Source organism: Sus scrofa, chromosome 4 (assembly GCF_000003025.6).
Source record: "Sus scrofa isolate TJ Tabasco breed Duroc chromosome 4, Sscrofa11.1, whole genome shotgun sequence".
In the NCBI taxonomy this organism is placed as follows: domain Eukaryota; kingdom Metazoa; phylum Chordata; class Mammalia; order Artiodactyla; family Suidae; genus Sus; species Sus scrofa.
In genome coordinates, this window is record NC_010446.5 from 83,008,487 (window position 1) to 83,022,301 (window position 13,815).

Here is a 13,815-nt window from a genome sequence, read left to right on the forward strand (position 1 = left end):
GTTGCTGTTGCTGTGGTGTAGGCCAGTGTCTACAGCTCCGATTCTACCCTTAGCCTGAGAACCTCCATATGCCACGGGTGCAGCCCTAAAAAGACAAAAAAACAATTGTAATTAAACTTTTTTGATTATAATATATACACTAATGAAAGATTTTATAAAAAATAAATAGTTTAATTTACCCATAAACTAATGACCTGATAGATAACATACTGTACAATTTTAATCTTAATTTTTTCATTTGTACAAAAAATTTGATTCTTACATCTTTGCAATCTTCTTTTGTGCAGCTAGTTTTGATGCGTGTATCAAACCACCTAACAGTTCCATCTTCACCACAAGAGAGAAAAGTATACGGGTCATTAGGTACAGTCATAATCTGAAAATGAAAACAAGAGAAAAGGTAATATTGAACATTTAAACCAAAGGCTCTGAAAATCACTGCTGCTATATTACAAAGTGATTTTGGAAAAAGCAACCAAAAATCATTTATTTTAATTATGACTTACTCATACCATAATGCAAAAAGTGTAATACATATAGAAATATACAAGAAGTAATTACTGAATTAATGCTACTCATTACAGTGAAGTTTGAAATTAATGTACCTTCAGACAGAAAGTTCTTTACAATTGTCTAAAAACTTGACAAAAAAATTCTACCCTAGGAAGCTTGTTCAGGCTTTGCATAGACAAATTTTTTATTTCTTGGATGTGGATTTATACTTGTGTTAGAAATACATTATAAAATTTTTTCTCTGATAATGTTTCTAAAAACCATGTGATGCTGAATTATCCTAGTACAATGGACATCCATATACAAATAAGTGAACTTGACTCATACCTTCCAACATACACACACACTTAAAATGGACTGTTGACTTAAACATATATCTAAAACTCTTACAACTTCTACACAAAAATATAGCAGAAATCTTTGTAACCTTGTGCTAGGCGACACTTTCTTAGATATCAAAAGCACAATCATAAGAACAAATTGATTAATTGGACATCATAAAAATTAGAAACTTGTACTGCTTGGGTTTTTTTTGGTCTTTTTAGGGCAGCACTTACTGCATATGGAAGTTTCCAGGGTAGAGGTCCAACCAGAGCTGGAGCCACCAGCCTACACCACAGTCACAGCAACACAGGACCCAAGCCGTGTCTGCGAACTATACCACAGCTCACAGCAACACCGGATCCTTAACCCACTGAACAAGGCCAAGGATTGAACTCGCATCCTCATGGATGCTAGTCGGATTCATTAACCACTGAGTCACAACGGGAACTCCCGAAAGTTGTACTACGTGTAAGATACTATTAGGCATGGTAGAGAGAAAATACTGGCAAATTCTATAATAGAAGAAGAATTTGTATCAAGAATATATAAAGACGTCTCAAAACTTGATGAAAAAAACCCATCATTTTTTTAAAGAGGACAAAAGATTTAAATTGTCACTTTACCAGAAAAAAAAAATGTAAAGATGGCAAGTTATATATATGGAAGAAAGATGCTCAACATCATGTTATTAGGGAAATGCAAACTAAAAACACAAGATACCACTATACACTCACAGAATGACAAAAAAACTTAATGACTGTTAAAACCAAGTTATGACCAGGATATTGAAGAATTAGAACACTCATACATGGTTGGTGGGAATGTAAGTAGCACATTCATTATGAAAAAGTTTGGAATTCCTAAAAAGTCATTCCAGGGTTCTTGTCATGGCTCAGAGGGTTAAGAACCCAGTAATGTCTCTGTGAGAAAGTGGGTTCAATCCCTGGCCTCATTCAGTGGGTTAAGGATCTGGCATTGCTGCAAGCTATGATACAGGTCACAGATGTGGCTCAGATATGGCGTTGTTGTGGTTGTGGCATAGGCCTGCAGCTGCAGCTCCAATTCAACTCCTGGCCTGGGAACTTCCATATGCTGCAGGTATGGCCATAAAAAAGAAAAAACAAAACAAAAGAGTTATTCCTACTAGGTGATCCAGCCATTCTACTCCTAGGTATTTTCCCAAGCGAAAAAAAAAAAATGTATATCCACACAAACACTTGTATACGCATATTCACAGAGCTGTATTTCTAATAGCCAAATACATGAAACCACCCAAATTCCATCTACAGGCAAATGGATAAACAAACTGTGTTATGTCCACATGATGGAATTCTAGCAGCTGAGTAAGGGCTGTTGTAACAATACCACAGACTGGGTGGCTTAAATAAACATTTATTTTTCACAGTTCTGGAGGCTGCCAAAGTGCCAACCATAGCTGTGTTTTGATTAACGTCCAATCCCTGGCTTGCAGACAGCCAACTTCTCATTGTATCCTCACATGGTGGAAAGAGGACTAGCCTCTTCCTCTTCTAATAAGGGCGCTAATCCTTTCATGAGGGCTCCACCCTCATGATGCAGTTACCACCCAAATGCCCTACCTTTACATACTATCTCAATCACGTTAGGACTTCAACATAAGAATTGAGGGGCAGAGGGAGACACAAATATTTATTCCATAAAAACTAGTCATCATTAAAACAGAATAAATGAATGATACATGCTACAACATCGATAAATATCAAAGTAATTATGCTAAATGAAAGAGCCTAGACAAAAAAATACATTCTGTATGATTTCATTTCTATCATATTCTAGATCACCTTTGTGATCAGGGATGATCATCAAAGTGAGGTTACTAAGGGTATGGAAATTTTAAGCAGTAAAGAACATGGCCATTATTTTGATGATGATGGTTTCACTGGTATAAACATGTTATCAAATTATACACATAAAACATGCGGACAAATTATTATTTTATAGGCTACTGAAAAAAATAACTACGCAATGCTGAACTGCTTTAAGCATTTAAACTGACCTCTCAAAATATTATTTTAGTAACGATGATAGTTCTATAACAATGCAAATGTACTAAATGTCACTGAACTGTACAGTTAAAAGTGGTTTGGATGGCAAGTGTTATATTACACATATTTTACCGAAATAAATATTTTTTAAGAAATGAAACATTTTAGATATTCTATATCTATCCACTTCTAGTTTAGTAATAATACTGTAAGTTTAGGCCCTCTGAAAATTGTCCTGTCCAAGATACTCCCCCTTCTCTGTGCTTAGAAGTAGAAACTACCAAATTTGGGTATTTAGCAATCCCACTTGGGGATTTTGTGCACTGATAAACAATGGAAGATATGTTATTATATTTTCAAACTTTGTACATGCAAAAAGGTGCTCAGATCCACTAGCCGTCGAGGAAATAAATACAAATTATAATCCTAAGTAAAAATCTCTACACATCACCAGAATGACCAAAATGAAAGGGACTTGATATCCCATGTCAACGAGGATATGGAGCAACTGGCACTCTCACACATTGTTGATTGGGAGTACAACCACTTTGAAAGAGCATGTGTCCAAATGAACCTTTCCACAGAAAAGAAAATCATGGACATGGAGAACAGATTTGTAGTTGCCAAGGGGAAGGGGAGGGAGTGGGACAGATTGGGAACCTGGGGTTATCAGATGCAAACTATTGCTTTTGGAATGGATAAGCAATGAGATCCTGCTGTATATATAGCTCTGGGAATTCTGTCTAGTCACTTATGATGGAGCATGATAATGTGAGAACAAAGAATATATACATGTATGTGTGACTGGGTCACCTTGCTGTACATTAGAAAATTGACAGAACACTGTAAAACAGCCATAATGGAAAAAATAAAAATCGTTATTAAAAAAAAAAAAAAAAACTATACTTCCTTTAAAAAGTCTATTCAGTTACTGAAAAGGAAAAAAAAAAAAAGAGAGAGAGAGAAAGAGCCTGTGTCAGTATCTACCAAAGCTGGTCATAAGCCTCTTCCATGACCCAGCAATTCCACTACAAATAAATGCCTTCACAAAGGCACCTAAAGATGTATACCAGAATGTTCATAGCAGCCCAATTCATGTTAGCTAAATACTTGAAGCAATCCAAATGACCAGTAAGAGACTAAAGATAGAAACTGTGATATATTCCTAAAATAAAATACTAGAGCAATAAGAATAAACACGTCATTCTCAAATTACATTAAATGAGCCATTAAAAATAAGAACAGAAGATTTCTTGCCAGAAATCAGCTGAGTAACATCTTTAAAGTAGTAAAAGTAGTAAAGCAGTATCGGGAGTTCCTGTTGTGTCTCAGCAGGTAGAGGGCCAGTGTTGTTTCTGTGAGGGTGTGAGTTTGATCCCTGCCTTCCCTCAGCAGGTTAAGCATCTGGCATTGCCATAAGCTTCAGTGAGGTCACAGATACAGCATGGATCTGGTATTGTCATGGCTGTGGCATAGGCCTCAGCTACAGCTCCAATTCAACCCCTGGCCTGGGAATTTACTTCCACATGCTGCAGGTGTGGTCTTAAAAAGAAAAAGCTGTCAAACTAGAATTATATACCCAGAGAAGTATCTTTCCCTAAAAAGGGAAAATAGACTTCTCAGAAATAAGAAAGCTGAAAGGATTATTCAGTGGAAGAGAAGCCAACAAAGGGCACTTCTTACCTAACCATTACCCACTATTTTTGTAAAAAAGAGTTTAAATGAAGCTCAGCCACACTCAATCATTTACATAGTATCCAAGTTTGTTTTTCTGATACAATGGCATATCTGAGTAGTTATGACAAATATAACATGACACACAAAGCCTAAAATATTTACTATTTCATCTTTTACAGGATAATTTTCCAAACCCCTATACTAATAGACTGGCACAATATAAAATATATATATTTTTAAATCCTTCACGTAAAAGGAAAATGATGCCACATAGTAACCTAGATTTATGCAAAGTATTAAAAGACTATAAAAAATAAATACATAAGTAATCATAACACTTTTCTTTGTTTTAATTTTTTTTTTCTTTTTTCTTTTTCCACACCTACAGCATATGGAATTTCCTGGGCGAGGGGTCAAATCAGAACTACAGGTGCCAGCCTACACCACAGCCACAGCAACACCAGATCCCAGCCACATCTGCAAACTACACCACATCTTTTGGCAATGCCAGATCCTTAAACCACTGAGTGAGGCCAGGGACTGAACCCACATCCTCATGGATATTAGTCGGGTTCTTAACCTGCTAAGCCACAACGGGAACTCCTGTTTTAAATTTTTTTTTAAATATAATTGAATGTATCTTCTTCAGAAAACTAAGAGAGATACCATATGATCCCAGCAATCCCAGCCTTGGGCATATATCCAGATAAAACTATAATTCAAAAAGATGCATGTACTCATATGTTCATAGAATCAATATTCACAATAGTGAAGATGGGAACAACCTAAATGTCTATCAAAAGATGAATGGATTAAGACAAAGTGGTACATATATAAAATGGAATACTACTCAGCCATTAAAAAGGCAAGAATGCCATTTGCAGCAACATGAATGCAAATAGAGATTATCACACTGAGTGGTAAGTCAGAAAGAGAAAGACAAATACCATATGAGATTACTTATAAGTGGAATCTAAAAATGGTATAAATGAACCTATCTACAAAACAGAAACAGACTCACTCACAGACATTGTGGTTCCTAGGGACAAAGGGGGATGGGTTGGTAGTGGGATGGACTGGGAGTCTGGGGTTAATAGCTGCAAATTATTACATTTAGAATGGATATACAATGAGGTCCTACTGTATAGTACAGGGAACTATATGGATAGACCATGATGGAAGATAATATAAGAAAGGGAATGTGTGTGTATGTATGTATGTGTGTGTGTGTGTTTATAAATGGCTGGGTGTATATACACATGTGGCTGGGTCACTTTGCTGTACAGAAGAAACTGACACATTGTAACTCATCAACTATAATTTAAAAAAAGATATATGACAACTAAAGGAAGAATATCAACAACATGTTAGGGAGGTTATAAAACATGTAAGAACTGGCATTCCCATCGTGGCTCAGTGGAAATGAATCTAACTAGCATCCATGAGGACACAGGTTCGATCCCTAGCCTCACTCAGGAGGTTAAGGATCCAGCATTGCTGTGAGCTCTGGTGTAGGTTCCAGATGTGGCTTAGATCTGACCTTGCTGTGGTTGTGGCATAGGATGACAGCTACAACTCTGATTCAACCCCTAGGCTGGGAAGTTCCATAAGCCGTGGGTACAACCTAAAAAAAAAAACAGACCAAAAAAAAAGGAAAATCAGTAAGAATATGGAAGGCTTGAGCATAATCATCAGTCACCGTGACATAACTGACATTTATGGAATACTCTACAAACAGAAGAATATGTATTTTTTAAGTGTATAAGATAATTTTACCAATAAACCATATTCTGGGACAATACAACCAGTTTCATTAAAATTAAAAGGATTTGGAGTTCCCACCATGGTGCAGTGGATTACGAATCCTACTGCAGCAGCTTGGGTTGCTGCAGAGGTGTGGTTCAATCCCCAGTGCAACATAGTGGGTTAAAAGGTTCCAGCATTGCCTCAGCTGCAGCTTGGATTCAATCTTTGGCCCAGGAATTTCAATAGACCACAGGTGAAGCCATAAAAAAATAAACTAAATTTAAAAGATTCAAGTCATGCAAATTATGTATTCTGACTGAGAATTGAACTAAATTAATTAGAAATCAGTTACACAAATGATTAAAATAGCTTTGGAGTTTCTGCTGTGGCACAGTGGGACCTGGCTTTGCCGCAGCTGTTGCACAGGTCACAGTTGCAGCTCGAATTCTGTCTCTGGCCTGGGAACTTCCATATGCCACAGGTACGGCCGTACGAGGGAAAAATAAAGCTTCAATTCCAATAACCCCAAACTGAAAAACAACTCAAAAGTACAACTATTTCAAGACATTTGGAAACTAAGTGACACACTTATCAATAAATGATAAATCAAAGAGGAAAATAATGGAAATAAGACAATATATTTAATTGAAATATATTTTTCATTTGAAACTTTAGCATATCAAAATTTGTGAAATTTACCTAAAGAATACTTAATGGAAATGTTATACCAACTTCCTGTATTAGAAAGAATAAAGGTCTCAACAGTGACTTCAGCCTCTACCCTAAGAAACTAGAAGAAAGGGAGCAATGAAACTCACCACAATAAATAGAAGAAAAAAATGGAGATCAAAAATAGAAAAAGGAGGCATTCCCATTGTGGCACAGTGGTTAAGAATCCAACTACAGCAGTTTGGGTCACTGAAGAGGTGCAGGTTCGATCAGCCTGGAGCAGTGAGTTAAAATGGATCTGGCATTGCTGCAGCTGTGGCATAAGTTGTAACTGAGGGTCAGATTCAATCCCTGGCCCAGAACTTCCATATACTGTTGGAGTGGCCATTAAAAAAGAACGAAGAAAGAAAGAAAGAACGAACGAACGAACGAAAGAAAGAAACGAAGAGGAAAACAGAGAAGAGCATGGAAACTAAACTTGGTTCTTAGAGATTAAATCTCTACTCAGATTGATAAAATAGCAAAAGAGAAAACAAGCTCCTAACAGTGATAAAGGCGACATCGCTACAGTTTCTATAGATGTTAAAAATTAAGAGAGTATTATGAACTTAAACCAACAAATTCAGCAATACAGATAAAACGGACAAGTTCCTTGACAACGATAAAATACCAAAGCTTGTTAAAGCAGAAGATGTAACCTAAATAACCAAATATCCATTTTAAGAATTAAAATATGTAGTTATAAACATTCTATAAAGAAAGCACTAGGACCAGTGGCTTTATTGCTAAATGTTCCCAAACATATATGAAATAAATATTACCACTTCTATACAAAGTTTCAGAAAACGGAAGTGGACAAATGTTCCAAGTTATTCCAACAGGTCAATCTTACACAACAAAAAAATCAAAGAAGATGCAAGAAAAGAAAGCTAAAGACCATCTCTCAGGAACATATCCGCCAAAAAAAAAAAAAAAAAAGCCCTTAACAAAATGAATACAACGTAGAAAAAAAGATAATATATCAATGTATGATGATGTAAAATTAACTCATCATATTAAGAAACTAAAAATAAAAATATAGTATTTTTTAAAACGCAGAAAGATATTTGACAAAATCCAATATACATTCCTGTTAAGTATAAGAACAGGAATAGAAAGAATTAACTCAACCTGGCAGAAAAACATCTATGAAGTATACCCACTGTCATACCTACCAGATCGAAGATCAAAACAAGGGAAGGATGTTTAGTTTTACCACTTTTATCCAATACTGGACTGAAAGTTCTAATAAATATGATAAGAGAAAGAAATAAAATGAGTCCAGATGGGAAAACAAGTAAAATTGTCTCCATATTCACAGATGACATAATCTAAGTAGAAAATCCTATGTACTAGTTTTCTTAAAGTTATTACAACTGCTAAGTGCATCAAAACTGCAGAATGTAAGATCAACATGTAAAAATCAACTGTATGCGAAAATGCTAGCAACCAATTAGAAACTGAACAGACATGAGAAAATATGGAATATTTAAGGATAAGTCTTAAGATATATAAACTGAAAATTAAAAAATTTATAAGTAATAAAATGTATTGCAAACATGGATTAGAGGATTTAAAATTGTCATCAATTCTCCCTAAATTGCTATATTCAAATAAATGCCAGGAGGAATTTTGACACTATGATTATCAAATTCATGTGGAAATACAAAAGATCTAAAGTATCTAAAATAATTTTGAAAAAGAAAGAAGAAAGAACTTATACTACTTGGTTTCAAGAGTTAAAATAAAGCTACAGTAATCAAGACAATGTGGCACAGCATAATGATAAATCACCAGAAATAGATCAAAATAGAAATGGTCAATTGATTTTTGATGATGATGCAAAAAAAGTTCATTAGAGAACAATAATGTTGGAAAACTGGATATCCATATGCAAAATACTGAACTTAAAGCAACTATCTCATAGTTTACTTAAAAACTGACACAAAATGGATCACCAATCTAAATGCAAAACTTAAAACTTTTAGGAGAAAACCTTTTTGAGGTTTGGTTAAACAAAGATTTTTTTTTTTTTTTTGTCTTTTTGCTCTTTCTTTGGGCTGCTCCTGCAGCATATGGAGGTTCCCAGGCTAGGGGTCGAATCGGAGTTGTAGCTGCCAGCCTACGCCAGAGCCACAGCAACTCAGGATCCGAGCCGCGTCTGTGACCTACACCACAGCTCACGGCAACGCCGGATCGTTAACCCACTGAGCAAGGGCGGGGATGGAACCCGCAACCTCATGGTTCCTAGTCGGATTCGTTAACCACTGAGCCACAATGGGAACTCCAAACAAAGATTTTTAAAGACAACATTGGTCCCCCTCAAAAATTATACATTTGATAAAATGGGTTTCTCCAAAATTAAAGAACTTCTTTTTGAAAGCTACTTTAAAAAAAAAAATGAAAGGCTAGCCATCAACTCTAAGAAAAAAATTCTAAGTCATTTACTTGAAAAATACACAGAACGTGTTTTTAAAAACCTTCAAAACTCAATAATAAAAAATAAAAGACAAAAGACTGAACAGACAATTTACCAAAGAAGGTACATGAAGAAACAGAAAAACATGGCTCAAATAAAGGAAAAAGTAAATATCCAGAAACCAACTCTAATAAAATGGAGATACATGAATTACCTAAAAAAGAATTCAAAGTACTGGTGATAAAGAAACTAACATGCTACAAGAGAATACAAATAAATAGACAACTAAATAAAATAAGGAAAATAATGATTAAACAAAATAAGAAAATTACCAATGAGAAACTGGAAATATGAGCAAAATAGAAATTTTAGAGCTAAAGAACATAATAAGGACATTTTAAAAGTTACTAAAGGAGGATAAACAACAGGCTCAATCAAGCAGAAAAAAGAATCACCACATTCAAAAACAAATCACTTAAAATTATTAAGTCAGAGGAACAAAGAAGAAAAAGAATGAAGAAAAGTGAAGAAAGCCTAAGGGCCTTATAAAATATTACCAAGACAATCAATATTCCCACTATGGGAGTTCCAGAAGGAGACACTGGTGGTTGGTAGAGAGTTTATCTGAAAAAATAATGGCTGAAAATTTCCCAAATCTGAGACAGAAGATGAACATCCAGATTTAAGAAGTTCAGAGGACTCCAACTAGAATGAGCCCAAAGAGGCCCAAATGGAAACATACTATAAACAATTTGACAAAAGCCAAAGAGTAAATCTTGAAAACAGCAAGATAAATGTGAAATTATTACATACAAGGGGATCCCATTAAATCAGTGGATTTCTCAGCAGAAACATTACAGTCCAGAGGGGAGTGGGATAATATACTCAAAGTACTGAAAAAAAAGACTTACAAACCAAGAATTACTAGAGCCACCAAAACTGCCCTTTAAAAATAAAGGAGAAATAAAGACCTTCCCAGATAAACAAAAGCTGAGGAAGTTTATCACCATAAGACCTGCCTTACAAGAACTGCTAAAGGAAGTTCTTCAGTTGAAATGAAAGGCAGCAACACATAAGCATATAAAAATACAAATACAGAAAACTGTAAATGCTGTAATGGTGATGTATAAATCACTTTTGAGTATAGATTTTAAAAAAGCATTAAAAATGATTATAATACTAATACTATAGAATACTATAGAAAGATGTAGTTTGTTGCACTGACAACAAAGTGAGGAAAGAATATAAATAGTAGAGTTTTTATATGTTTTCAGCTCAAGACAGATTGTTATAACTATGTTTTATATAATCCTCACAGTAGCCACAATGAAAAACCCTATTAAAGATGCCAAATGAAAACGAGAAAGCAATAAAAGCATGTCACTATTTAAAAAAAAGAAAAGAAAAAGAAATCAAAAGATTACAAAGGAAAGCAGCAAGAGGGAAAAGAGTGGCAAAATATCTGCAGGACATATGGAAAAAAAAATTTAATGGCAATAGTGAGTAATTATCAGTAACTACTTTAAATTTAAATGGTACAGTACTAAGTGGGAAAACTATGGTAATAAGATACCTATATTAAAAAAGAAAAAAGATCTGAAATTAACAACTTTATACCTCAAAGAACTGAAAATAGAACAAATTTAAGCCAAAGTTAATAGAGGAATAATAAAAATTAGAGCACAGGAGTACCCACCGTGGCACAGTGGGTAAGGATCCAACCTTGTCTCTGCAATGGCTTTGGTTGCTACTGAGGTGTGAGTTCAATCCCTCGCCCAGCACAGTGGGTTAAGGATCTAGTATTGCCACAGCTGGGGCATAGTTTACAGGCTAGGGGTCAAATCAGAGTTGCAGCTGCCAGCCTACACTACAGCCACGGTAACAATGGATCCAAGCTGCATCTGAGACTGACACCACAGCTCAGGGCAATGCCTGATCCTCAACCCACTGAACAAATCCAGGGATTGAACCAGCATCCTCATGGATACTAGTCAGGTTCTTAACCCACTGGGCCACAATGGGAACTCCCAAGAAGATAGTGATTTCTAATTTTAAGACTTCAATCTTATTTATTTTCAAAAAGTTCCCTCTGGGTAAAAGAGGAAAGTGATGAGAAGAGCAGCTGTGTGTGTTAAATTGTCCCCAGGTGAAGTGGTTCAGAGGTGATCTTTTTTTAAACTACTTAGCAATAACCACATATTGGGGTTTGAGTGCAATTTGAGACAGGTGGGAGGAGGACAAACTTTTGGCCAGACTGTTTCAAACAAAATAAAAAAAACTAAAGAGAGCACTACCATCCCCCGCCACTGCATTTCTGTAGAAAGCAACTTATTTTTTTAGACTTTTTTTTTTTTTTTAAGGAAAAGAAAAAGACCCTAGCAAGTAAAAAAATCTTTTTAAAAATGATTTTTTTTCCTATTTTCTCCTTCTCTACTTTTGGAGAATGAACTTATCATCCTGGCTTCTTACATTAAACCATAGCTGACCTTAATTTGCAATTAGTCTATTAAAGTAAAAAGAGATATTGTGAAAATAGGATTGATGTTGAACCTCAGGGTAGGGGTTAGGAACAATTTATAAAAAGGTAGTTTAGAAAAATATATTTTGGTGAACGAAAACCACAGATCACAGATTCCTCCCAATACGTTGATCTATCTTTGGACTGGCCCCTTTCTCTGACCCAACCTGTTTCCCCACAGGGTTGGGAGTGGATCTGTGAACACAGTAGAGGGAACTTCTTTGCATTCTGCACAAAGCACAAGTCTGGACAGCCTACACTCTGGCCAGCACGATTTAAACTGGAGGACTGATCCTGGACCAATTTCGCTTTTTCTTTAAAATTTTTTTCCCCTGGGAGCAAAAAAGTTAATTATGCAATTGAATATATTCCTGGATGCATTCAAAGAGGAGGAATAAGTGTACTTAAGTGTCAAGTGGGGCTATTTTTCTGTATTTGGATTTCTCTTTTGAGGTATGTACCATAAATCATCCCGCAGAATCTAATTCCCACACCTGATCCAAGGCAGACATGGGCTGGGTGTGTGTGTTAGAGGGACTCACGTTTGCCATATGTTGTTTCTGCCCAATCAGGAAAGATGTCATCCCACCTTCCCCTTGGTAACAGAGCCAGCCAAGACTGTCCTCTTCATTGGAACTGCTCACAGTTTAGAAAATTTGCTCTCTCAACAAAGTTGAAAGTCATTTATTTTCTAAATTTCATTGGCTAATGATTTAATCATTTCCTATGGCTATTAATTCTTAGACCTTTATCTGAAAATAAGTTGGTGTTAAGGAAGCAATGAGGTCAAAGGAGATCAGTTACAAACAAGGCTATGTGTATATTTCTGGACAGGGCTGGGACTCCCTTAGGGCTCAAGGCTTGGGGAAAATGCTGAAATGACTCAAAGATTAAGATAAATACTGTTTTAATGCAGTATTTTTTAAAAATTAATGCAAAGAATCTGTGATGGTCAAAAATATCAAGGGCTTAAAAAGACTGGATCCAACAGAACTGGGATTAGGGGAGGGGAGAAAAGCTGAATTGAACAAGAATGGAACTGAATCCTGCCTTTGTTTAGAATTTTGATACTTTGTTCACTGTGGATTAGTTTTGATTTTCAAAAAATACTGCACTGAAATAGTATCCTGGGGAGTTTTCTTGTAGCACAGTGGGTTAAGGGTCTGGCGTTGTCACTGCAGTGGCGTGGGTTCGATCCCTGGCCCGGTAGCTTGCACATGCCCTGGGTGTGACCAAAAAGAAAAAAATAATAATAATAATAATAGTATCTCGGTTGCTGGGTGCCCAAACCCAGCACCTTAAATTTTGTGTCCAAACTGAGTGCGCCTTGCTCATCTTACCCTGTTTCTGGGTTTAGAACAACATTGGTGAGACCACCATCTGAAGAATTTCTGTCCCCTAACATGCACCTAAACAACAAATAGTTCAAACTCACACCTAGAATTTGCACAGCTCACCTTGCTTTCCCATGGGCATCATGTGTACCATAGGACTGTGGCCTGGACCAAGAGGAAGGGAAACAGACCCAGGTTCTGCCAGGGAATAAAACCAGGGAAATTTTGATTCTCCACTGGACTCCTTTATTTGGATTTAATTTGTCATTAGATTCTAGTTAATATTTTGATTTTAAAAACTGAGGACTGGAGTTCCCGTCATGGTGCAGTGGTTAACGAATCTGACTAGGAACCATGAGGTTGCGGGTTCGGTCCCTGCCCTTGCTCAGTGGGTTAACGATCCAGGGTTGCCGTGAGCTGTGGTGTAGGTTGCAGATGCGGCTTGGATCCAGCGTTGCTGTGGCTCTGGCGTAGGCCGGCAGCTACAGCTCCGATTTGACCCCTAGCCTGGGAAACTCCATATGCCGCGGGAGCGGCCCAATAAATAGCAAA

General features: G+C 36.3%; 1 protein-coding gene across 20 annotated transcripts in view; it reads right to left on the reverse strand.

Moving 5' to 3' along the window:
• DCAF6 (DDB1 and CUL4 associated factor 6) overlaps positions 1-13,815 on the reverse strand; it is a 158,143-nt gene that overhangs the window by 96,911 nt on the left and 47,417 nt on the right. For all 20 annotated transcript variants that reach the window (XM_021089469.1, XM_021089465.1, XM_021089466.1 and 17 more), the window contains one exon: positions 263-376. In XM_021089469.1, the coding sequence (XP_020945128.1) occupies positions 263-376 (114 nt within the window). The remainder of the gene's footprint in view (positions 1-262; positions 377-13,815) is intronic.